This window comes from Aspergillus viridinutans (genome assembly GCF_018404265.1).
Source record: "Aspergillus viridinutans IFM 47045 DNA, scaffold_13, whole genome shotgun sequence".
In the NCBI taxonomy this organism is placed as follows: Eukaryota; Fungi; Ascomycota; class Eurotiomycetes; order Eurotiales; family Aspergillaceae; genus Aspergillus; species Aspergillus viridinutans.
In genome coordinates, this window is record NW_025091229.1 from 1,003,975 (window position 1) to 1,025,754 (window position 21,780).

The following is a 21,780-nucleotide window of genomic DNA, read 5'->3' on the forward strand; positions in this document are numbered from 1 at the left end:
TTGTTTTCTCTCTTCGCTTCTCGCAAGCCTCATAAATGTGCCTTGGTTCTTTGGGTAGGGACAACTGAGGTCGCTTATTTCCGATGATTCTCTCTCCTTTCACTCTTACCATTTCTTATACCTTTGCCTGTTTGTGAAGTCTCCAGCATCATCTGCGAGTACCCTTTTTACATGCATTCTACGAACATTCCAACTGACTGGATATTTCTTCCGGTGTTTTCTGCGATTATTTAGGGCTAAGAGGGTTTCTGCGTGGGAATGCATGCGTGTACTGTTTTTCGACATTTTCTCGAGCTATATTTTTACATTCTCTGCCTCCAAAGACACTACAATGTAGATAAGATGATACAAAGAAGCCATCTTCCTTTTCAACCAACAGGGTTTGGCTCATGGTTTGTCGTAGTATGTAGATCGTTGATACAGGTAGTCAATTGGTGAAGAGTGGAGGCCATGTGATCTGCGCCTAAAACACCAGGCTGGCCTTATCCTTCCTCCGCAAGAATCACCATACTTAGATTCCAGTCACGCTGCCTTTCATTTTTTTTTCCCTTCTATGGACTCATAGCAGCTTCACCATTGAATATTCTATCATTAGGGTCATCTAGCGCAACAACTTCAGTCTTCAGGCGCTCAAAACGCCGCGATCCCCTGCACAACCGTTGTTGACGATACTATGACCCAAGTCTAATCTGTACAACTCTCACCACACAACCCAATTCCACCTGACCCCTTACCTCTTGCTATAAATCTTTGAACGTATCTGAATCAGTCACAACATGGTGGATTGGCTCAGTCTCGCCGTGCCGCTCGCCTACCTCGGCGTTCTGCTCGGCTCCCTAGCAACTTTCTCGTCACTATACCGCAAGCGCAAGGCCAGTGAGTTGACTCTATCTCTCCCACACGGAGATTGATCGCTGATCCAATTGTCGCGATTCGCAGGAAAGGCAACTTCATTAGAACCATGGTTCCCCCCGCACCTCCAACGAGACATCTACTTCTCCCTTCTCCATCATGACCCGCCGGCCTCATCCTCCTCGAAAGAGAAAAAGGCCCCAGCGGTGCCGGAGACGGTACTAAAGGCCGCGCTTCTCCGGCGCGCAACCGAGGATATCAAACGCGTTATGGCGCTCCGAAACCAGAAGCAGGCACTAGCTATGCTTCTGCAACGGGGCAGTGTCGGGGACGATCTGTGGCAGCGATTCCAGCGGGCGGAGAAGGAGATGGAAGACGAAGTGCGGGATGTTGTTGCTGAGGTTTGTTTTTGATCCTGTTTCATTCAGTCCCTGCATGGGTGGGGAGGAGTTTTGCTAATTCCGGTGCTTCCCCCAGGCCAACGCGTACGTGCCGAACTGGGGCCAAACGATCTTTCAGTCCGCGAACGAGATGCTCAACAATGCCCTGTTCCGTGAGCGACTGCAGAGTTACCAGAGCAAGTTGGCCGAGGAGCGGGAGTGGTGGGATAAGAAGAAGGCGAGCATTCAAGAGGGATTTATGAAGGAGCTGGATGCAGAGAGTTCCGTTTCCACAAAACCCGACCAAGCTACATCTACCACGACGACTACCAGCTCGACACCCGGAACCAAGACTCCTGAGTCATCCGCTGCGCCATCCACTGCAGCCGAAAGTGATGACGAGGCTGTATTGGTTGAGGCTGCCGACACTACGGCGGGTGGATCGAGCAGTGCCAGTAAGAAGAAAAAGAAGGGCAAGAAATGAAGATCGAACTTGTTAGATGGGATTTTGTTCATTTTGCAGGAGACACTTCGATCTGTGAAACCACAATTACCACGGAAAGCAGATTCGTACTCTGCACCGCCGCTCCTGACGTTTAATCAAGGGAGCGAAGTTTATGTGGGCTGGTCCAACTGCTCTCTCGCCATTCATGACTGTAATAGTAGCTACCTCTCTGTGCATGGGATCCAATGGAATTAGAACATTATGACAATCCTGGATCCTTAAGTCATTCTGAAATACTATTCCGGGAATAAATTTGGTCAATGGAACCATAGGAGAGACGAATGAGTATATATGGTCAACCTAATGTACAGCAAAGCTAAGTCAATTTTCCGGATCGCACCAAAAACGCCAATCTATATGCCTGTGATGATTGTCCGCCGCCATAATAGTACAAATCCAATGACACGATGGTGATGGCACCAGTGCTGGTATCTCATGACCCTCACCAAGTCTAGAGAAGCAAGCTATCATCATCCAATGAAGACCCGAGATCAACATTAGTGACGCCCATCTCGACAGCAACCTTCGCTATCTGATCCTCAATCTGGCCGGGTGCGGCAGCCGTTCGCGCTATGACAACGCGTAGCATATCACTCATGATCTCCAGTTGGTACTGTTGCTTCTCCTGAGGCTCGAGCTGATCGGGATTCAGGCCTCGCGCTTGCAGACCCGCCGCTTTGCGCTCACTCAGGATTTCGACGAGTCGGTTAACCTGCGCAATGTTCTCTTTGCTCCTCGGGGTGCTGGACAAACGCCGCAGACGACGCTTGGGCGTCTCCGCTGGAACACCGGCCATGCGCGCGACCTGCAGGATAATCAGACGGGCAGTCACCTCGTCGGGGGAATAACCAAAGGCTGCCCTGAGTGAATACAGCGCAACCAGAGTGCCGGGTAGATCCTTGGAGAGACAGAAACAGCGAATGATCTGGTCGTAGAGCTCTTTAGAGAATTCTTCCTGCGCGGTCGACTTGCCGCGGGGAGTGAGCTGAGAATACCACTTCATCATCTCTGCAAACAAACAGCGCGCGGATGGAAACCCTGCGTCGAAGGCTGTCCGGCCTCGGTCATATTGAAGCTTGCCACAGTCCCATAGGCAGGCGTATGTCTCCAGGTCTGGTTTGATCGACACAGACATGGCTTTGAACTTGTTCCAAACGGAGCGAATATCTTGCTTTCTGAGCTCCGCATATAAAAGATGGTTCATGAAATATGAATTCGGCCGGATTTGAGCATCCCCAAGGCATTTGACTAAATACTTGACCATGTCATCATCGCCTCTTCGGGTATAATGGAGTAGGAGAATCGAAAAGGTCTCAATGTTTGCTGAGGGCACCTGTCTCTGCATGAACTTTGGAATGCGAGCGCCATCTGTCTCCTGACGTACACGGAGCTGAGGAGATTTCCCAGGCGATGCGGTCCGTGCCCATACCGAGTCAATCCGCTGCTGGACCATGGACCACCCCAGTTGCTCAGCCTTGGCTCGCGCAATGGCATTACCTTCACGGAGCCATGCAGCAAGTATTCCATTCAAATGCTTAGAGTCTGGTTTGACACCCCGTTCGTACATCAGCTCAATCACCATCGCAGCGGAGTCAACCTCGCCCATTCCGATAAGCTTCTTCATCCAGCTTGCATAGAAAAATCGGTTCTGGAACCGCCGAGGTAAAACGGTCAGAGTCGAAAGCGATATCTTATTGACGTCCTGTTCACGAATGCTGGACATCTGCAAATTGCCTACTAGACCCAGGGCGGCCTTATAAAGGGCAGTAGAGTCATTTGCTGGATCTTGAGCGGTCACCATCATGTCCTTAAAGACGGCAATGGCAAGGTCGAGTCTGCCCGCCTTGAGCAGTCCAATGCTAACGAAGTCATAGTCTTCCATCGTCATTTTGGACTCTAGCAACGCCTTGAGCTGCAAGTATAAAGCCCATGCCTTGATTTCGGCTTCTTTCCCGGGCTGTCTTCCCCAGGCTGTGATGACCGGAAGAAGGATGCGAGGCTCGCGCGATTTGTCGTTGGCCAAGAATGCTAAGGCAATATCTTGAGCTCGCTGCGGGTCATCTGCAGCCGCGAAGAGCTGTACACCAAGTTTCCAGTATGCCTCAAGGTCTTCCTTCTTCTGGGAAAGGGATGTCTGACACGCCTCCCATTGATCAAGTGCCAAGTTTATTTTGCCACTTTCCTGAAGTGATTGTATGTATAAAAGGGCATGGGGTGTAGGGAGAGATCTCCCGGCGGAAACTGTGTCTTCAGCCAGGGCCTGTAACCGAGTCGCGCGAGAAGCGCGCGTCAAATCCCCATTTGCCTGAAACTCCCACATCATGGTCAATGCATCTTCGGGAATTGATTGGAGGAAGTTGGGGATAACTTGTCGACAGCGGCGATACCACTTCCACAGTTCTTGCTTAGCACGTTCATCAGAATGGTCATTTGCCAATCGTCTGAGACACTCATTGAGCTTGTCGATGTAAGGATGAGTTTCTGCGTCGTTCAAGTTCACCTCGTAGGGCTGTCTCGGCACTGGTGCTTCCATAGAGCCTTCCTCCCCCGCTTCCGACAGCCAATTTTCTTCCTCCATTGCCATGCCTTCGAACTCTTCCCTGAGCATATTATCCAGCTCGTCATCGAAGACCTTATCGAGACCCAAGTCGTCATCCGCTTCACCTGTCTCCTCTGCATGCTTTTGAAGGGCTTCAAGCGCTATCTTCCTTTCATGTTCCGGCAACTCTCTCATGAAGGCGCTATTCGGACCATAAGGGCCTTCTCTCAGGACCTCTAATTCCTTGTCGAGCTGGGAAAGCTCACTCTCCACCTCTTCCTTCGCTGCGCGATCTTCAGCCTCCGGATCGATTTCCCGCCTGGTCTTACTCCCTCGCGTATCCTGCTCGTAGAAGCGAATCTTATCATCTTTTCCGCCATAATGTAGAAGCTGTGGCGCTAGAACGGAGAAGGCTCGCAGTCGAGACAAGGACGTAATCGACGGGCTTTTGTGGGCCACATATTGATACCACCGAGCTCCTCGAGCAGCTTGGCGGAGCATGAAGTATTGAGTTTAGATCATCGGACGAAACTGTCGAGACACTAAAAGCAAGGACGTCAAGAGAGAAAATGGATAGATGAGGATCTTGAAGCTCCGCGGCGAAAGAGCCACTATTACCCGATTTGGCTTAGTGGCACACGCGAAGCTCGGCCGCGGCATTCGATGTTCACCATTATTGTTTCTCAAGAGCTGTCTGGCCTACTTTTCCCACGGAGGCTTTTCGCGCGATGGATTCTGACCATATAGAGACGGATGCGCTGGGCCCACTTAAAGATGGATCAAATAGCCAGGTACGTGGAAGAATTGACGTTCAAGGCTGCACTGAACTAATGCTGACACAACTAGGGTGTCTATATCTATAAACCTTCTATTCAAAACAAAAGTCATGGAGAAAGACCCTCGAAACGGCGAAAAGTACAGTCGGAGAGGAAAGCCGAAATAGACACTGCCTATCCCTTCGTTCCCTTATTGAACGGCGACGAGCCCGAACCTGCTGTCAAATTACGACACGAAACCTACGAACAACTATGGTCCGAGCAGGAAGCAAAGATCCAAGTTAGTGCTATAAACAGTTCTAGCATGGCTTGACATCTTCTAACTTCAAGTTAGGAAATTCTGGTAGATATCGACTCCGATGTTTATGAGAGAGTTTCGTCTTTTGTCAGATCGACCTCATTCGAGACGTACGGACATCCCACCAGTGGCACTTGATTTTCGGGTTACAGAATCTAATTGGAAATAGATATAAAGGGTGCATACCGGCAGCGTTGGTCACTGTCGGGTCGAATGTTTCCTCCCTCGGTCGGCTACTTGCGCGTTTGAATGATCAATTGACCTCAACAGGGGAGGGTGGTGTAGTTGTGCTGGAATCCGGGGATACACCTAACCTGAAAACGACCCTGAAAAACATCATACGTGCCGCAGTGACGAATACGGAAGGGAATGATGGGTACCAGAAGTTATTGACAGACCGAGAGGTTAGACTGCCCTCCTCTATCCGAGCGTGACGAATTCGATGGCTTAGAGTGGTACAGGGACCAAGACTTCTAGCATACGACCTTGACTTGCTGAGCGACTATGCGAAAAGAAAGGGAGTCAAGAAGATGGTGCTCGCATTTCGAGACAGCGAAGCCTTCGATCCCACCATCTTGACAGACCTATTGTTGCTACTGAAGTGAGACCAGAGTCCTTGGTTTCGATTATCGAGAATCTGACATATTACTGCAGCTCATGGCTCGACAGAATACCTTTTACTCTATTATTTGGTATTTCAACTTCTGTTGAGCTTTTCGAAGGGAGACTTCCACGATCGACTGTCGCCTTACTCAGAGGCAAATATTTTGAGATTCATGAAGCGAGCAACTGTGTCGATCGCATATATGAGCGACTGCAGGCGGATCCGAGCGGCCGTTTCTGGCTGGGTCGCAACATTACTGCCGTCCTATTCGAGAGATCGAACGATTACTTTCAGACGCCGGAGGCGTTCAGTCGAGTGATCAAGGTATCTTCCAGCACCTCCGTCATTCAAGATCCAATATCTCACAAACATCTTGGCAGTATTCTTATATGACCCACTTTTTTGCGAATGCTTTGTCCGTACTTCTTGCAAACGATTTGCCTGGGACCCTTCGGAATGGTCCTCTTTGCGAAGCAATCAGAAACCTTCCATCCTTTCGAGGGTGAGTGTCTTGTTCCCCTGCGGTTGCGTGCTTTGACTAAATGGTATGAAGCTACTGTGAGCATCTCCTTGAGGTGGGGTCGTTCGATCAAGCTCGCAGATTGCTGGAAGATGACGAATTCTTCTTCCAAGAAATTTTGCGGCATCTTAGATCCGGACAGCAGAAGATGCGTGATATCTTTCAGACTGTCAGATGGATTCAATCATGTCGCAGAAGTCTGAATCTTACCAAGAGAACAGATATTTCGGAACTTTCCATCCGTGCCCTATCAGGAGACCTGCTGAACTCCTCCTCTGTGGAGGACATGATGACGATCTTGAAAAGCCTGGATTCCAAAAGGCTGGGGGACATCTTCGCTAGTCTTCCGGATGGCTTGACGAAAGGCCAGGAATTTCAACAAATCAAAGGAGACTTAGATGCTCTATTGCAAGAATATCAAGGCGCTGAACCGCTTCGAAGTGAGTATGACAGCCGACAGTCCGTGGTGGCAATGACCGTTGTTCAACAGCGGGTCAAACTCAGTAAGGGGAAAAACAAGGTGTCCAAACACAGCGTCGGCTACACGAGGATCATTGATCGCATTTATCATTTATTAGAGGCGTATCTTACGGAAACCCTGCTTAGGCCGCAGGACTTGTGCTTGCATGAGGTATTCTTCCTCGATATGAGGAACCCTCTGAAAGAGACATTCGCACCGCGGCCTCGGTTCGCCATTGAACGGGCTTTGTCAAATCCATTTGATTATCTGATATCGACGTCAGAGTCTTCTGAAAAGACGCTCTCTACTAAACAGCCCGCCACAGCGATCTTGTATCAGCTTTACCTCGAGTCTGGCTCTCTGGTTAACGTATACGATATTTGGCAGGCTTTCTATGCGGTCTTCGAAAGCGAGCAATGTGACAGCTGCGACGAACGAATGATCATGACTATGTTCTACAGGGGTTTGTCCGAGCTCAAAGCATTTGGCTTCGTCAAGAGCAGTCGGAAGAAGATTGATCATGTGGCGAAGTCGGCCTGGATGGGGTTATGAGCGTAGCACGCGAAACTTGTCGCGAATATGCGAATTCGTAATATATAGTGCTATCAACTATAAAGGGTATCATGAATGCATGAGAAAATGTTCGATCAAACAAATATGCAGAAGTCATCAGGCAGAATATCACACAACCTCTCGAGAAGGATAGTCTTCGCCGTCGAAGATTAAGGACATGCGGGCCGTTCCAGTCATTCTGCGATAGGTATTTGAAAGATATCGTCATTATTCAATGGATGAACTCCGTCGCTCAACACCATGGCTTCCCTCCTGCGCCTCCTGACGGCTTGTTCTTCTGCGGTTCCCCCGCGAAGCCTTCTCCCCGAAAGGCGCCTCGACCCGGCTGTATCTTCGCCATCGATCATCCATACATCGCTGTCTTCTTCATCGTCATGGTCATTCTCCTCCATCATGCTGCCCATTAGACCATACTTTCTTAATTGTTTTGTACCGTCGGGATGAGATGATAGCGTGCTGAATATTGCACTCATGATCGTGTCATCAGACCACCAAGTCTTCATGAGTATCACCACGTCCTGCCTCCGCGACGGCTTCGTCAAAGCACACGGGAATGGGTATTTAGAAAGCCAACGACTGACCACACCAGCTTCCAGCGCAGCAGGAATATTTTCTTGCAGGGTCAGATTGAGAATACTTAGTGCTTTTTTCTCGCCCAGCGGTCTCGTTTTTGGCAGGATAGGCGAATCGGTGGTAGAGGTTTCTTCAACATGCTCCTCAAGGAAATTGCACAAACAGTCGACGAGGGCAGTGTAGGTAGAGAGGTCTTTCAGGTGAGAACAGACAGCGGTTCGTGAAACTACATATTGCAACTCAGTCAGTATGCGATCAGTCTAAAGTATATATCGATGGAAATCGTACGCGCTCTATTAGATAGCAGGAAGTATAGCGCTGTTAGCGCTCTACCTCGTCGCTCTTTATTTTTGCTTGCCAGGTCTTTTAGAAGCAAATCCCGCGTCGAACCTTTCGTAGATCGTTCCGCAATGATGCGTAGTGCCCTGGACGGATCATTAGCCAATGTCAACGCTTCATGACACGAAAGCCGGTGCAGCGTACGCAGCACGAAGGTCGTAACTTGTGCTATCGGACAGCTTTAAAAGTGTATCTAGTTTGAGAGCTGTGATGGAAGTCAGTCCCTGAAAAGCCTCTTGTGGCGACATTCAGCATACCATCCTCCGTGCCCTCACTGATTATTTTGTCTTCCTTTTCGACCAGCTTGATCTCCGTCAAATCACTCACGCGGCGGAGATCCGCAGCAATTCCGCGGACGGCGAAGAAGAGAGACACGCCTGATACGTTAGCTTTCTAAACAAACATCAAGAAGCCGTATAAGTAGAACATACCCAGACATAACCAGAGAAACCTGTCACTCAAATGAGAAGCCATCTTGCTGTGGCAATCCAGGTTCCCAAAGGACATCTGCATGTGAGGAGAAAGCGGAGTAGTTCGATGATCTCAAAAGCGGTGCGGCAGAATTTCCCCGACGAAAGCGGTGAGCCTACTTTTTTTGCGGGCAATCATTGAAAAATGCATCGTCCAAAAAATTTCGGTGGAGCAGCAAGGCGCTTTTACTTCAACACCAACACATCACCATGCCGCCTTCGCAGTTGAAGCAGTTGAAGGCGTCGCTTCGCGACAGTGGTGTTCTAGCGCCGCAGCAGTCCAAGAAGCAAAAGCGCCAGAATGCGAAGGCTGGCGTCAGCGCTCAGAATCGTGTGCAGCGGAATGCCGCTCTACAAGCAATTCGAGATCGATTTAATCCGTTCGAAATCAAAGTGACGTCCCGGAACAAGTTCGATGTGACTACTAGAGATGGAGGCTCTAAGCCGGCCGCTGGTCTATCAAGGCCCGGAGTGACAAAGTCACTTGGAGAAGAAAAGGTGGGTTGAATGTGGCTCAAAATGTAGACTGCCCGGTAACTAAGATTTTTTTTTTCTGTGTGACAGAGACGCCAAACGCTTCTCCGTGAAATGGAGAGGAAGAACAAGATTGGTGGTATCGTTGATCGCCGTTTCGGTGAAGACGATCCGACCATGACACCCGAGGAGAGAGCCGCCGAACGGTTTGCCAGAGAAAGTCAGAAGAAACTGCGCAAGGAGTCGATCTTCAATCTGGAAGATGATGATGAAGACGATTTCCAACTCACGCACAAAGGCCAGACGTTAACCCTCGGCGATGGCGCCCCTCAGGACGATTTTGAAGAGGACCTGGGTGGATTGGAGGAGGATCAATCCGACTCGGAAATGCTGCGGAAAAGGAAAAGAATTCTCGATGATGATGGAGAGCTGGAAGATTTTGTCTTTGATGATGAGGATGGAGAGGATCAGCCGGAACGGAAAAAGTCGAAACATGAAGTCATGAAGGAAGTCATCGCCAAGTCGAAGTTCTACAAGCTGGAACGGCAAAAGGCGAAAGAGGAAGACGACGATCTCCGCGAAGAGCTCGATAAAGGACTTCCCGATCTTTTCGACATGCTGCGCGGTGTGAAGCCGCCATCAAAACCGGAGCCTGCGAAGGACGACCTGGAGTCGATGAACCCAGACCGTGCGGCTTTGCTGAAAGGGACCGCGGAGGATGACCCCAATAAAGAATACGACCATCGATTGAAACAATTGACGTTCGACAAGCGTTCTCAGCCAACAGACCGTACCAAGACGGCTGAAGAGAAGGCCGAAGAGGAAGCGCAGCGACTCAAGGCCCTTGAGGAAGAGCGTCTCAGAAGAATGCGTGGTGAACAGGAGAGTGACGAAGATGAGGAGGATGAGGAGGATGAGGGAAAAAGCGAAACGGGAGACGAGGGGTCTGACGATGAATCCATTCCAGACGACGCGCTGGCATTTGGTCTGCAGCAGCCTGCCACTCAGACAAATGAACGTCCCGAGCTGGAAGTCGAAGACGAGGATGACTTTATCATTGACGATGATCTTGTTGAGACGAGGTCAGATGTGAGTCTCTCATTCGACGAAAGCGACGGAGAAGAGGGATCATCTGAAGAAGAATTGGAGGAGGAAGACGAGGAACAAGATGAGCTTATCAATGGGTTTACACTTCCTACCAGCAAATCTGGGGATTCCACAGCAGCAGCCGATGGTGCACAAATGACCAGTGAAGGGTTGGCCTACACCTACCCATGTCCCGAAGATCATGAATCTCTCCTTGAAGTCATCAAGGACGTTCCCATGAATGACCTGCCTATTGTCATCCAGCGTATTCGAGCCCTGCACCACCCGCGTCTGCACGCCGACAACAAGACGAAGTTAGGGCGCTTCGCTGCTGTCCTTGTCCGTCATGTTGCTTATATGGCTGAGCAACCCGAACATCCTCCTTTCACCATTCTCGAGGCCATTCTACGTCACATTCACTCTCTCGCCAAGTCCCACCCGGAAAGCGTATGCATGGCCTACAGAAGGTATCTCCGTGAGATTGCGACGGATCGTCCTCTCAACCTGCGCGCTGGAGATCTTGTCATTTTAACAGGCATTGCAACCACCTTTCCAACTTCGGATCACTTCCACGCCATTGCTACGCCTGCCCATTTATGTCTTGCTCGGTATTTAGGTCAAGGAGCTATCAATACGCTCGGTGACTACGCCACAGGTGCCTACGCCGCCAGCCTGTGTCTCCAGTACCAGACCATTTCGAAGCGGTACATGCCCGAGTTCGTCAACTACGTGCTCAATGCCCTCTGCAATCTCTGTCCGACAGAACCAAACGGCAGCCTTGGGTACTTCCCGGCAAGGGGATCCCAAGAATCGCTGCGACTGATGCCCTCTAAACAGCTTAACCCTCGAAAGCTCCGATTCTGGGATATCGCCACCGCACAGTCGGATCAGCGGGCCCAGGACGAGCTTAAACTTTCTCTTATTCACACATTTGTCACCCTCCTCAATTCCGCGTCCGACCTGTGGGCTGGCAAGTCGGCATTCTTCGAGATCTTCGAGCCGGTGCAGCAAGTGCTCCGCCACGTGAGCAAATCCACAAAGGGGAAGCTCTCGTCTGCCGTCCAGGACAATGTGCAATTGACACTGGACAACCTTGACGCACATCTCTCCCGCGCGCGTGTAACCCGTCGACCATTGCTGCTGCACAACCACCGCCCGCTGGCGATCAAGACCGCCATCCCCAAGTTCGAGGAGACCTTCAACCCGGACAAGCACTACGACCCCAACCGCGAGCGGGCGGAGCTCAACCGCCTCAAGGCGGAGTTCAAGCGCGAGCGAAAGGGTGCCATGCGCGAACTGCGCAAGGATGCCAACTTCATTGCGCGCGAGAAGCTGCGCGACAAGAAGGAGCGCGATGCCGAGTACGAGAAGAAGTACAAGCGGCTCGTGGCGGAGATCCAGAACGAGGAGGGCCGAGAGGCGAATGCGTACGAACGGGAGAAGAGGAAGCGCCAGGGGAAGTGGTAGCGCCTTTCACTCCTCTCATGACATCTTTGTTACTCACGCAGTCTGTGGTTACGGGATTCTTGGTTTCTCTGGCATCATTATTGTCGAAGGCGTACCAGGCTCAAGGCTTTATTGTATATACACTTGTCAAACGACACAAAAGAAATTTCTCCTTTTTGCCCCATCATCCTACCGTAAAACAGAGGGCCCCAATTAGTGTACCCGATTCAGATCTACTGGCCCAGCGCCGTCCCAATGCTGGTCAGATATCCACACCTCTGCCTCTGATCAACCGGGACGCTTTCCATTTTCGTTTCGTTTGTCTTGATGAAAATACGGCTGTACCCTCCCCCATCACCCCAAGTCTTCCATTCGGGACTGCCAGGATAGCGATGAGTATTCGGATTGAACGTCTTAATGAAGCTTGTCCAGTAACCCTGCATGACCGGGACGATCGGAGCGTTCGTGGTAGTATAAGAGTGAGGTGCGCCCCCGTTCGTGTACTTGGGCCCCCAAATGGCGTTGACCTCCACGGTATGGGAGACACCAGTACCTGACGCTTGAGCGGCTTCATCTTCCACGGCGTAGTGATAGTTCCAACTCTTGACCCCAGCATTTTCGTAGACGGTTGACATGTCGATGCCAGGACAGATGTAGCGCACCTCTCCATAAGCGTTGCTTGCAGGTCTCCACCAAACACTAGCATTTGGGAAAGACTGAGTCTGGTTTTCCTGCAGATACAGCTCATTAATCTTGGCTAGGTGATGAAGCTGAATTTTCGGGAATTGGTTTTGAAGGAACTTGTCGGCTTCCGAGACGCTGGCAACATCTTTCGGGACGAAAATGGTGCCTTCGTTCGTGTCGTCGCCGAAGATGACTGGCACCTTGATGAACTTGCCTTGATGGAAAAGACGATATGTATAGTCGGGCACGAGGTCGTCGTCGACAATCGGCCCGTACATGTACAGCGGCGCCTCTTGCGCTCCAGGCAACGGCGTGTTAAAATTCTGGCGCTGAAGGCTTGCTATATCAAGATTGCGCAGACACGCGAGTGTGTCGTTTTCGCTCGCACAGTCGGTGCGGATGACCAGGTTGTTGTAAGCAAACTGGCTCTCGGCCGATGTAAGCATGGTGGCAAAGCTTTGCGACTCTGCAGCCGCAGCGTGGAATAGGCCATCGTTTCTTCCCCCATGGGCTGAGAGCAGCAGGGTGATGGAAGCAGCCCCTGCGCTATCACCGCCGAGGACAACATGATTGGGGTTGCCGCCAAACTTGGACGAAGAGTTAACCACCGAAGCCGAGAAACAGATAGGGCAGGAGACGCCTCACCTTGCTGATATGTTTCTGTACCCATTTGAGAGCCTTGATCTGATCTTTGAGGCCGTTATTCAAACTTCCGCTATTCTGCACCTCCGTGCTAGCCAGGAACCCGTAAGGTCCAACTCGGTAGTTGAAGGTAACCACGATGATTTGCGAGCCAGACGCTTCGATCAACCCGGTTGCATTGTAGTTTGCATTTGAATTCGAGTTGAACCCACCACCTTGTATCCAGAAGAACACAGGGAGATTGGACGCATTCCTTGGGGCATACACATCGATGAACAGGCAATCTTCAGATTTACTGGAGCCCACAGGGTATTCTCCGGTTGGGATACAAACGGGGCCGTGCTAAGTCCCGAGATCGTCAGCATGGGAAACTTACGACATTTAGGTTTTGACTGGATATCTACTACCTTGCTTGCTTCTTGAACACCCTGTGTTGGCAGCGGATCCTGCGGAGCAGCAAATCGCAACTGTCCGACAGGAGGGGAAGCATAACGCATGCCCAGCCACTGTACAATGCCGTTGGAGAGCTCATGGCCTTGGTATTGTGTGTACCCAAGATCTACCACAGCATTCCGGGCAGATGCAGCAGGAAGTAATAGCAGAGCTAAGGCGTAAAGATTGTTCAAGTGCATTTTCCGGCGGCACACCTGATCGGCATAAAATGGACAATAGACAATGACTCGAAAGAATACTCCAAAAGCGAGTGATCAAGCACTATTTACGTGATACCCTGGACCGAGGATACGCTGTCGCTGGCCCGAGATTCTCTGACCTCAGGTTCTGGGGTCTTCTCCGGCACAAGTCCAACGGTCAATCCGGAACCAACATCTTTCCAAGTGAGGACAGCGATCATTGAAATCGGGGAGTAATCAAGTTGGTAAACTAAGCCGCAGATAGTCATTATCGGCGTTATAGCCTAAGCACAGCCATGGCAGGAAATGAATATCCGCTAGGAATAGAAGCGGATCAACATGTTAACCTATCATCTCTTCGGATATTCCGTCCTGGAGAGCTTAGAAAGTTAGAAGAAGCCCCGGCAAACAAAAGTGGATTCCGGTTTTCCAATGGTTGCAACATGCTTGGCTGTTTAGCTGATGCTGATACATGTCAGCACTGGGTGCTGGAGGAAGTGAGACATGCGATTGTTGATACTGCGAGGCTGTCTCTCCTGTGTTGACACCATAACAATCATTTGATTGAATTTTCATCCAAGGAATGGCTGAGAAGGACATGACGGCTTCCTGCATCCCCTCATGAGTCATGAACTCATCTCAAGTGTGGGGGAAGTGAGACAAGCTGTAGTGCAGAAGTGAGAGGACGGAATAGTAATGAAGATTAGCACGCGGGAAATTGTGGAGAGAACCAAAGTGCTTGCTTCATTTCGGTCGTCATTTTCTTCCCCGCAAACAAGGAAACCCCAGTCTCAGCAATTAACAAATCAATTTCTCGTCATCATTTGTAACCTTTTTTCTTGGCATACAAATCCCATCTAGCCTTCGGCCTCATCCCGGTTGTCACTTAAATCCCGGCTGTTCCTCGGCTCTACTTTTGGTCTCCGACAGTGGGCACGGCGCAGTCACCACCATGCCCCCTCACCCACACCCCGCGAACGGAGGAGAAGAAGAGGAAGATGACTACATGTCTATGGTGATTGAGGAGCCACAGCAGAAGGAGACATTTGCTCAGAAAAAGCTCCGCAAGCAGCGAGAGGTCCGTTTCTTTGGGTTTCCCACTCGATATCAACTAGCAGCGCTAGACCCCAAAGCTAACTTCCCCCGCGTCCTAAGGCAGAGGCTCGCGCCAAAGTCCCCTCGAAAGCCGAACGTGCCGCCGAAGAAGCCGCGCGTCGAGATGCAGCCCTGTCCAAGAGCACGCTGGACCCCTCCAACAAGGGGTTCCAGATGATGGCCAAACTCGGCTTCAAACCCGGTCAGACTCTAGGAAAGCCGCAGACACCACCCGGAGATAGTAAGCCCTCGCACAGAGATAGCCCGCCCTTGCATGACGACAAAGAGGAACGGGTACGATCTGAGCCACTGAACCTAGTGTTCAAAGAGGGCCGCGGAGGCATTGGGTTGGACAGTGAGAAGAAGCGCAAATTCAGGGAAGAGGCGGAAGAGGCGCTCAAGAAGGTTAAGCAAGAAGAAGGCGATTACAGAGACCGCGTTCGGCAGGAGCGCGAGACACGACGGGCAGAAGCGCAAGTGTACGCGGCGCAAAAGGTAGCGGAGCGATTAGATGCCGAGGCTGAGACTGAGGCTGCGGATGGGGTCGTGGAAACTGGAGAGGCGAGCCAGACGGAGAAGGAGGATGAATTCCCGGATAGGGAGCAGTCCGGCGATGAGGGCTCAGCGGAAGATTTGGCCGGTGAATCGCGCGCGGCACGCGCCAAGGTGAGGGTCAAGCCCACGTCCCAGATCAATGTCTTGTACAGGGGCTTGGTGCGCGAGCGTGAGGACAAGGAGCGAGCTCTACAAATGCGCCATGCTCTTCAGACTTCCCTCCCGTCGTCATTCTTCCCCGACCCCCGGTTACCGGCGTATAACGATCCTACGCTAGATCCAGACGACAAAGAAGCGCTCGGCTCCGGGCAAGATACGTCTACAATACTGGAACAAGAATTGGAGGAAGAAGACCCAGAACTTGATGAGTTCAACGCGCTGGATCCGAGTGAACGGCTAGCCCGATTAGTCGTATATCTGCGTGAACGACATCGATACTGTTTTTGGTGCAAGTATCGCTACGAAACTGATGAGATGGAAGGGTGTCCTGGTCTCACTGAAGAAGATCATGATTGACATGTGTTCATATCAGAGGCCAGAATTTAGATTCTCAGAGATCTAAGCAACTTAGAATTGTACAGCATACCGTTGAGTATCATAGCGAAGAACAGAAAACATCATCCACTCTAGCTGAGACCAAAAAGGTATATAAACAGACTCAAAACTCCCGTCATAACGCATCCAGAGTATAGCATCACATCAGGCAGGTCACTGACCGAATGAAGCATTGAAAAATATATATATAATCCCGAAATTGTCAATCATACCGATGTCGACGATAAGGATTACGAGTCATCAACTGATCCACGACTCGTTAAGAATTTGCAGGGATCGTCTCCATCAACCGAGCGAGCGAGCGATTCGGCACCTTCTGCAAGCTCTGATAACAGTCCGCGCAGATGCGCAAGCAACAGAAGACACACCTGTAGCGCATCTCCCGGTCGAATTTCTGGCAGGCCATGCACGGCAGGGAATACCAGGCATTGTTGGCCGGCATCATGCTCCGGTGCTCCTGGAAACAAGCATAATGCAGTCGGTTCAGAGGCACCGTGACCGGTTCAATCTCAGGAGGGGTGAAAGGCCCATTGTTCTCGTCACTCGACACAGAGTCGAGGCGTCCACTGGCACCGTCCAGTTCCGGTTCGAGCTCGGGCTCGGGCTCGGGATCCGGGATGAAGTCTTCTAATGGATCGCCTGCATCTGGCGGTACTGAGTTTTCGCTGGAAGGGGTCTGTTGAGTCGGGATATGGACTGGCAATTCATCGCGGGCTCTGGCAGGAGGCGCATAGTTGTGGCGCCGCGCAGCTGAGATTTCGTTTCTGAATGCTGGGTGGATATCCTCTGGTCCTAGGGATGCCGATGCGGGAAAAGACGGCAGTGGGTTCGGGGGCAGTTCCTTGTCATTCTGTGGTCGTGCAGGTCGAACGGGGGCAGAGTCGGTTCGAACGGGGTACTGGGGAGGAGCAACGGGAGCTGGAGGCGCGGGAGCAGCAGCCGAAGAAGCAGTAGAGACAGAAGCGGGAGTGGGAGCTGAGTCGTGGTCGACGGCTTTCTTGGATTTGAAGGTGGAAAGCGACGGAACTCGCAGTCCACGAGGCCGATTTTCCTTCTGCAGAACGGCCATGTCGTATGAAAATCACGCTTTGCTTCCACCCAGAAATACACCCGAATCGAGATATTTTCGATATTGAAGAAGTCTCGGGATGATTTGAAGCAATTGAGCAGGAAAAGACTTTCGGTCTGCTTGCATTTGACCGATTCTGGAGGAAACAGAGACTTCAGCAGTGCAGAGCCTGTGGATGGAGAGGTTAGTTTTCTCTTAAGATACCCAGAAAGAAGCAAAAAGACACCAATAAACAAGAGTACGAAGTATCATTCGTGATCATCTGAGTTGGTGAGTTGACTACGTAGGTTCTTGGTATTTTGCAATCATTCTTATGGTCCAACCAAGCAGGATTTCGTCCTGATAAATCCGGGTATTCCGTCAGAGAACCATGGACTGGACGTATCCACTCTTGGGGACTTCAGTTAGTGGGAGGTAATAAATAGTCCTATAATCAGGGCCAGTTGCGACACGCCGGAGATTAAGATGAGCTGAAGTCTAAAAATGCTCCAATTCTGGAAGTCCAATTGGTGTGCTCAGCCTGCCGTTTGCGTTATCCAGTACAGCGTATGGAGTAGAAAGAGAGGGAAAGAAAAGACACTGGGCCGCTTTCAGGGCAAATGAAGATCCGAAAGTAGTCATTTCTTTTAGGTACAGATATGTATGTACCAAAGGTGATAGATCATATCTTTTTGATCCTACCTACGGAGTACAGAGTGACGGTCGCCTCTCTGGCAGGATTCAATAGTAGATAGACTAGCTTATGATTGATTATGCAGGCGCTAAGCGGCTAAGGGGGCAGACCAGAAGGCCGGCTTTACAAGTTCGACGAACTGCCCAAGTTTTGCGTAGGACTACGTAGACATGACGAAAATACCACTTCAAATATTTGATCATAGAAATAGCAGTATCCCTCGTAAAGAGACTAATACATGGTGACTCGCATCAAGTGGTGGATAACCTGGCGGAAAACCGTCAAACGTTCAATCTCAAAAACATGTTTTACATCCAAGGGGAGCTGTGGGGGCGGTGGATCTCACTGAGGATAATAACAGGGCACTAACAGTAGCAGGAGGAATGCAGGTACCATGTATCCTTCTATTATCCATAAAAACAAGAATGCCTTCTGATCACCACTTGAGTCTTTCTCTGATTATACAGAGCATGTGACTCTATGCACCCTCATACTAATGGCATTGAGCGAAACACCATCTGAAACAATCAATCCATGAAAAGATCTAAGCCTCCTGATCTACCGAAATTAAGTAGGACTAACTGAGGTAGTGCTTACAATACGCTTGTTGGCAAAGGTTTCTATGATTGATCTGAGAGACTGAGCATCGTTCTGACTCGGGGCTATGACAAACAGTTGGCTGGCCTAATAGAGAGCTGTCCTCCGTCCTCCATACGGAAGATCGGTCAAATTACCGACTCTGATACAATTCTCAACGATCGGGCTTCCATGATCTAACCAAAGACTGTAAAATATCTGATTCGGCCCTGTCGGAAGGAAGGACTCGTTCCAACTCATATTGAAGCTCATTTATCCCTCTTGAGACCCGTCAAAAACAAAAACTGCCGCGGCCATAAAACTAGATGAAGTCTCGCTGCCCATCTGCGCTAGTACAGAAACACAATCATATAAAAAGGAAAAGACAGATCTACTGCACTGTACATGTATATAAAAGAGGTCAACCCGCTGAGAGAATATAATGAGATACGGAGCGACGGATGAGGTAAAGAACGAAAAAGCTCAAGGAGTAAGTTCTCCAACCTTCTGGCATGGCTCGCACTTAGCCGCGTCTCTCGTCATATATGAGACAATGCCGTGGGGAGCTGAAATATCCTAGGATGAACCTTTCTAGCACTTCCTCAAGTCGTCGCCTCGGCATTTCGCGTGGCGCTGGTAATCTCCACCGACCGTGTCTCGAGTTCCTTGGGCATCAAGCAGTCCCGGTCCTCTGCGACAGTTCCGACAGCTATCGGGTCAGCAGGCGCAGTGGATTGGCCAGGCATCTCATCGGCCACAGGCGCAGCGCTGGAAGCCGAACCCTCGGCGCTCGGTTTCGATGATGTATCTTCCACATGCTCTGCAGTTTCATCGCCTTTGTCTTCATCTCCGATAACAGCAGCTAAGCTGCGGAAGTTGAACAGCGGCTCGGTGGACGAAGCATTGCCATCGTAAGCCCCACTGTGATCTTCTCCAGTTGACTCAACAAGTGATGAGAATGATGAGGATGCACTGGACACCTGACGCAGATGCGATGGTTTTGGTGGCTCGCGCGGCGAAGGCTGAGCCATCGAAGACTGCGCGCTTGGTCCCTGTTCCACCACGTTTGGGTGCGGGTTGATGGTCATAAAATCAGAGGCGATTTCGGTACTTGACGGCGAGGAAGCAGCGGCAGCAGATGGCGATGCGCGATCCACTTCCTTGCCCTTGCCTGGAGATGCATCCTCGCCAGTTATCGAGGAGGAGCTGCTGGTGACCCTTCCAAGTCGGGCATCCGAGGGAACGTCCAAAGCGGAGCTGCTAGCATTGTTGCTGTAGAACCCATGCTTGCGCGCAGCCTTCTCTGCCTTTTTGTTTTCCTTCTCTCGCCGCTTTGCTTCTTTCCTGGCCTCTTTCTCGGACTTTTTGCGCCTCTCTTCCTCGCTAGCCAAGCTCAGTCTGATCGCTTCCATCATCATCATCTCTTCGAGATCATCAATACGGTTCCGTCTCGAGCTATTACGCGGCGGTGCTAGATTCCCTGCGCCTTCTTCTGCGGAGTCCGTTTCATGTCCCGGTGCACGTCTGTCGGTCAGAAATGCAAGCGCCTGTAGAGCTGGGGAGCCTGAGCGGCTTGAGGCACTCGGGGTCTCCGATGGACCAGCTCTCCGCATCACGCCTCTGCGTCCAAGACCGAAATTCCTGCTTTCATTCCCCGATGCATTAGAATTCATTAAATATGCAGCGGTATGCAGAGCCGTCGCTGCGGCGGATCTTCGAGCAGCATGAGCCCGGGCATTCGCTAGTTTTTGAGCCCAATCAGGACGAACTCTGTCTGTCGTGATAACCGTAGGGTCATTAGCAGACAGCGAGGTAGCGCGCCGACGGCCCGTCACTTGAGGCGCATTGGCCGAAGCTAAAGATGACGTCGAGGACACTGGTGAAACAAAGTTGGGGCGAAGTGTAGGATCTGTTGCGTAAACGAGCCCTCTGCGGAACGGTGGAGGAGTGTATGTCACTCCAAATTCGGGTTGTACGCAAAATGGACATGCAGCAGGCTCAGATACTAGTTGGCAGTCTTGATTGTCCTGACGGTCACCCTCCGTGGTGGTGGCATTGGGTTCCGCTTCCCCGTGTTCTGGCGGATGTGGATCAGGCCGCTTAATTTGAACGAAGCATTCCGAACAGATAGGCTGGTCGCAACATCTCGTGCGGTTAAGGTAAGGGGGATAGTATAAGAAGCATATCGGACATTCGGTCGCATCTTTATAAAGATAGGCTTCTATTGGCTGCCCATTGACAAATGGGTCTTTAGGTAGATGTATCTCCCTAGGGGTCGAGTCGATCTGAGAACCAAGCTTGGATGTGGTGAGTGAAGCCAAAGTTTTCGCCCGGCTTCGAAACAACGGTGAGGTCGAAGTACCGGAAGCTATGGGAGAGACGGGCGTTGGCAGAGAATGCGCTGGGGTTGATGATTGCGAGGCTTCCGACCCGTAGGATTGCGACCTTGACGTAATTGGCACCATCAAGTGTTGAATGCTCGACTCCTTCCCATCTTCAGTCAATTTCGGTGGGTTCTTATATTCCAGCTCCGGGGGAATCTCATCTGGGGGCGGTATTTCCAGGCCACGCGCTGCTGCCATCAATTGATGCTCAGTCCACGACTCTGAGAAATCGTTCAGTCCTCTCCAAAACGGCGCGAGTCTCCGCTCAATCTGAGCCACCAGATCAGTTTAGGTCAGGAGTACGCTATAGGGGATGTATTTACCATCAGTTGCCGAGTCACTGCTTTATTGAAATCCTCAGTGCCCACGTAAACGCCTTGCGTAACCAAATAACCGCCGTCGACATGCTCTTCCTTCATGCTACGCTCTCGTTCTCTGACCCGAGCTGCCCGCTCCTTTTCTAGCCGACGAGCTTCTCGCTCCTGCTTTGTCTCTCTCCGATGCTCAAGAGTGGCCACATCTCTCTCGGAGCTCCCACCGATTCCGAGAATAGATAGGTCTGGTCTACTACCTCGAGATCTGGAACTTTCCGCATGATGCCGGTCGCTGTATGGCGATCTCCCGTGACTGCTAGAGGAACCCCATTGATGACTTCGGCGATTTGAAGAAATGAGAGGAGGACGGGATTCTTTAGTCTGCGAATTACCCATCCTTGCCCTAAACGAGAGGGTGGGTTGCAATATAGAACGAGCTTGTTAGGATGGTTCGGGATGAACTGCGACCAACTCGTACTTCAAAGGCGGTTCGAATTCGACGAGGCCAATTATAGGTGAATAGGAAATTTATCAAATGTATCGATGAAGAGTCCTGGCAAAATGAAGCACGGAAGAAGGCAGGTTTCAGTTCCTAGAGCGGGGATGCAAATGATGTGATGATAATGAACCCGATGTGGCCATGTGAGCGACAGATGTGGCTACTCAGTGCGGCGATGAGATCAGAATGCGGGCTTTGAGTTAGCCG

At 50.9% G+C, this 21,780-nt stretch overlaps 9 protein-coding genes across 9 annotated transcripts; 4 read left to right on the plus strand and 5 right to left on the minus strand.

The window, feature by feature from the left end:
• Positions 1-776: 776 nt before the first annotated feature.
• Aspvir_003124 (Sec63 complex subunit SEC66) lies at positions 777-1,716 on the plus strand (the record flags this gene model as incomplete). Its single annotated transcript, XM_043274709.1, has 3 exons — positions 777-876; positions 940-1,253; positions 1,330-1,716. The coding sequence occupies 3 exons, from the start codon at positions 777-779 to the stop codon at positions 1,714-1,716; spliced, it is 801 nt and encodes a 266-aa protein (XP_043130644.1).
• Positions 1,717-2,188: 472 nt separating this feature from the next.
• On the minus strand, positions 2,189-4,777 carry Aspvir_003125 (pentatricopeptide repeat protein; the record flags this gene model as incomplete). Its single annotated transcript, XM_043274710.1, has 1 exon — positions 2,189-4,777. The coding sequence occupies one exon, from the start codon at positions 4,775-4,777 to the stop codon at positions 2,189-2,191; it is 2,589 nt and encodes an 862-aa protein (XP_043130645.1).
• Positions 4,778-5,004: 227 nt separating this feature from the next.
• On the plus strand, positions 5,005-7,486 carry Aspvir_003126 (putative origin recognition complex subunit 3; the record flags this gene model as incomplete). Its single annotated transcript, XM_043274711.1, has 8 exons — positions 5,005-5,067; positions 5,123-5,332; positions 5,387-5,460; positions 5,520-5,754; positions 5,812-5,951; positions 6,005-6,278; positions 6,335-6,456; positions 6,508-7,486. The coding sequence occupies 8 exons, from the start codon at positions 5,005-5,007 to the stop codon at positions 7,484-7,486; spliced, it is 2,097 nt and encodes a 698-aa protein (XP_043130646.1).
• A 194-nt stretch (positions 7,487-7,680) lies between these two features.
• Aspvir_003127 (uncharacterized protein) lies at positions 7,681-8,932 on the minus strand (the record flags this gene model as incomplete). Its single annotated transcript, XM_043274712.1, has 5 exons — positions 7,681-8,306; positions 8,369-8,505; positions 8,564-8,624; positions 8,677-8,796; positions 8,851-8,932. The coding sequence occupies 5 exons, from the start codon at positions 8,930-8,932 to the stop codon at positions 7,681-7,683; spliced, it is 1,026 nt and encodes a 341-aa protein (XP_043130647.1).
• A 167-nt stretch (positions 8,933-9,099) lies between these two features.
• Positions 9,100-11,916, plus strand: Aspvir_003128 (snoRNA-binding rRNA-processing protein NOP14; the record flags this gene model as incomplete). Its single annotated transcript, XM_043274713.1, has 2 exons — positions 9,100-9,387; positions 9,454-11,916. 2 exons carry the CDS (start codon positions 9,100-9,102, stop codon positions 11,914-11,916), a joined length of 2,751 nt encoding a protein of 916 aa, XP_043130648.1.
• A 212-nt stretch (positions 11,917-12,128) lies between these two features.
• Aspvir_003129 (putative triacylglycerol lipase) lies at positions 12,129-13,853 on the minus strand (the record flags this gene model as incomplete). Its single annotated transcript, XM_043274714.1, has 3 exons — positions 12,129-13,166; positions 13,225-13,563; positions 13,629-13,853. 3 exons carry the CDS (start codon positions 13,851-13,853, stop codon positions 12,129-12,131), a joined length of 1,602 nt encoding a protein of 533 aa, XP_043130649.1.
• Positions 13,854-14,805: 952 nt separating this feature from the next.
• Positions 14,806-16,019, plus strand: Aspvir_003130 (putative G-patch domain protein; the record flags this gene model as incomplete). The annotated part of the gene is made up of 2 exons (XM_043274715.1): positions 14,806-14,931; positions 15,009-16,019. The coding sequence occupies 2 exons, from the start codon at positions 14,806-14,808 to the stop codon at positions 16,017-16,019; spliced, it is 1,137 nt and encodes a 378-aa protein (XP_043130650.1).
• A 298-nt stretch (positions 16,020-16,317) lies between these two features.
• Positions 16,318-17,127, minus strand: Aspvir_003131 (uncharacterized protein; the record flags this gene model as incomplete). The annotated part of the gene is made up of 1 exon (XM_043274716.1): positions 16,318-17,127. One exon carries the CDS (start codon positions 17,125-17,127, stop codon positions 16,318-16,320), a length of 810 nt encoding a protein of 269 aa, XP_043130651.1.
• A 1,851-nt stretch (positions 17,128-18,978) lies between these two features.
• Positions 18,979-21,470, minus strand: sip5 (Sip5p; the record flags this gene model as incomplete). The annotated part of the gene is made up of 2 exons (XM_043274717.1): positions 18,979-21,030; positions 21,084-21,470. The coding sequence occupies 2 exons, from the start codon at positions 21,468-21,470 to the stop codon at positions 18,979-18,981; spliced, it is 2,439 nt and encodes an 812-aa protein (XP_043130652.1).
• Between the last annotated feature and the right edge of the window lie 310 nt (positions 21,471-21,780).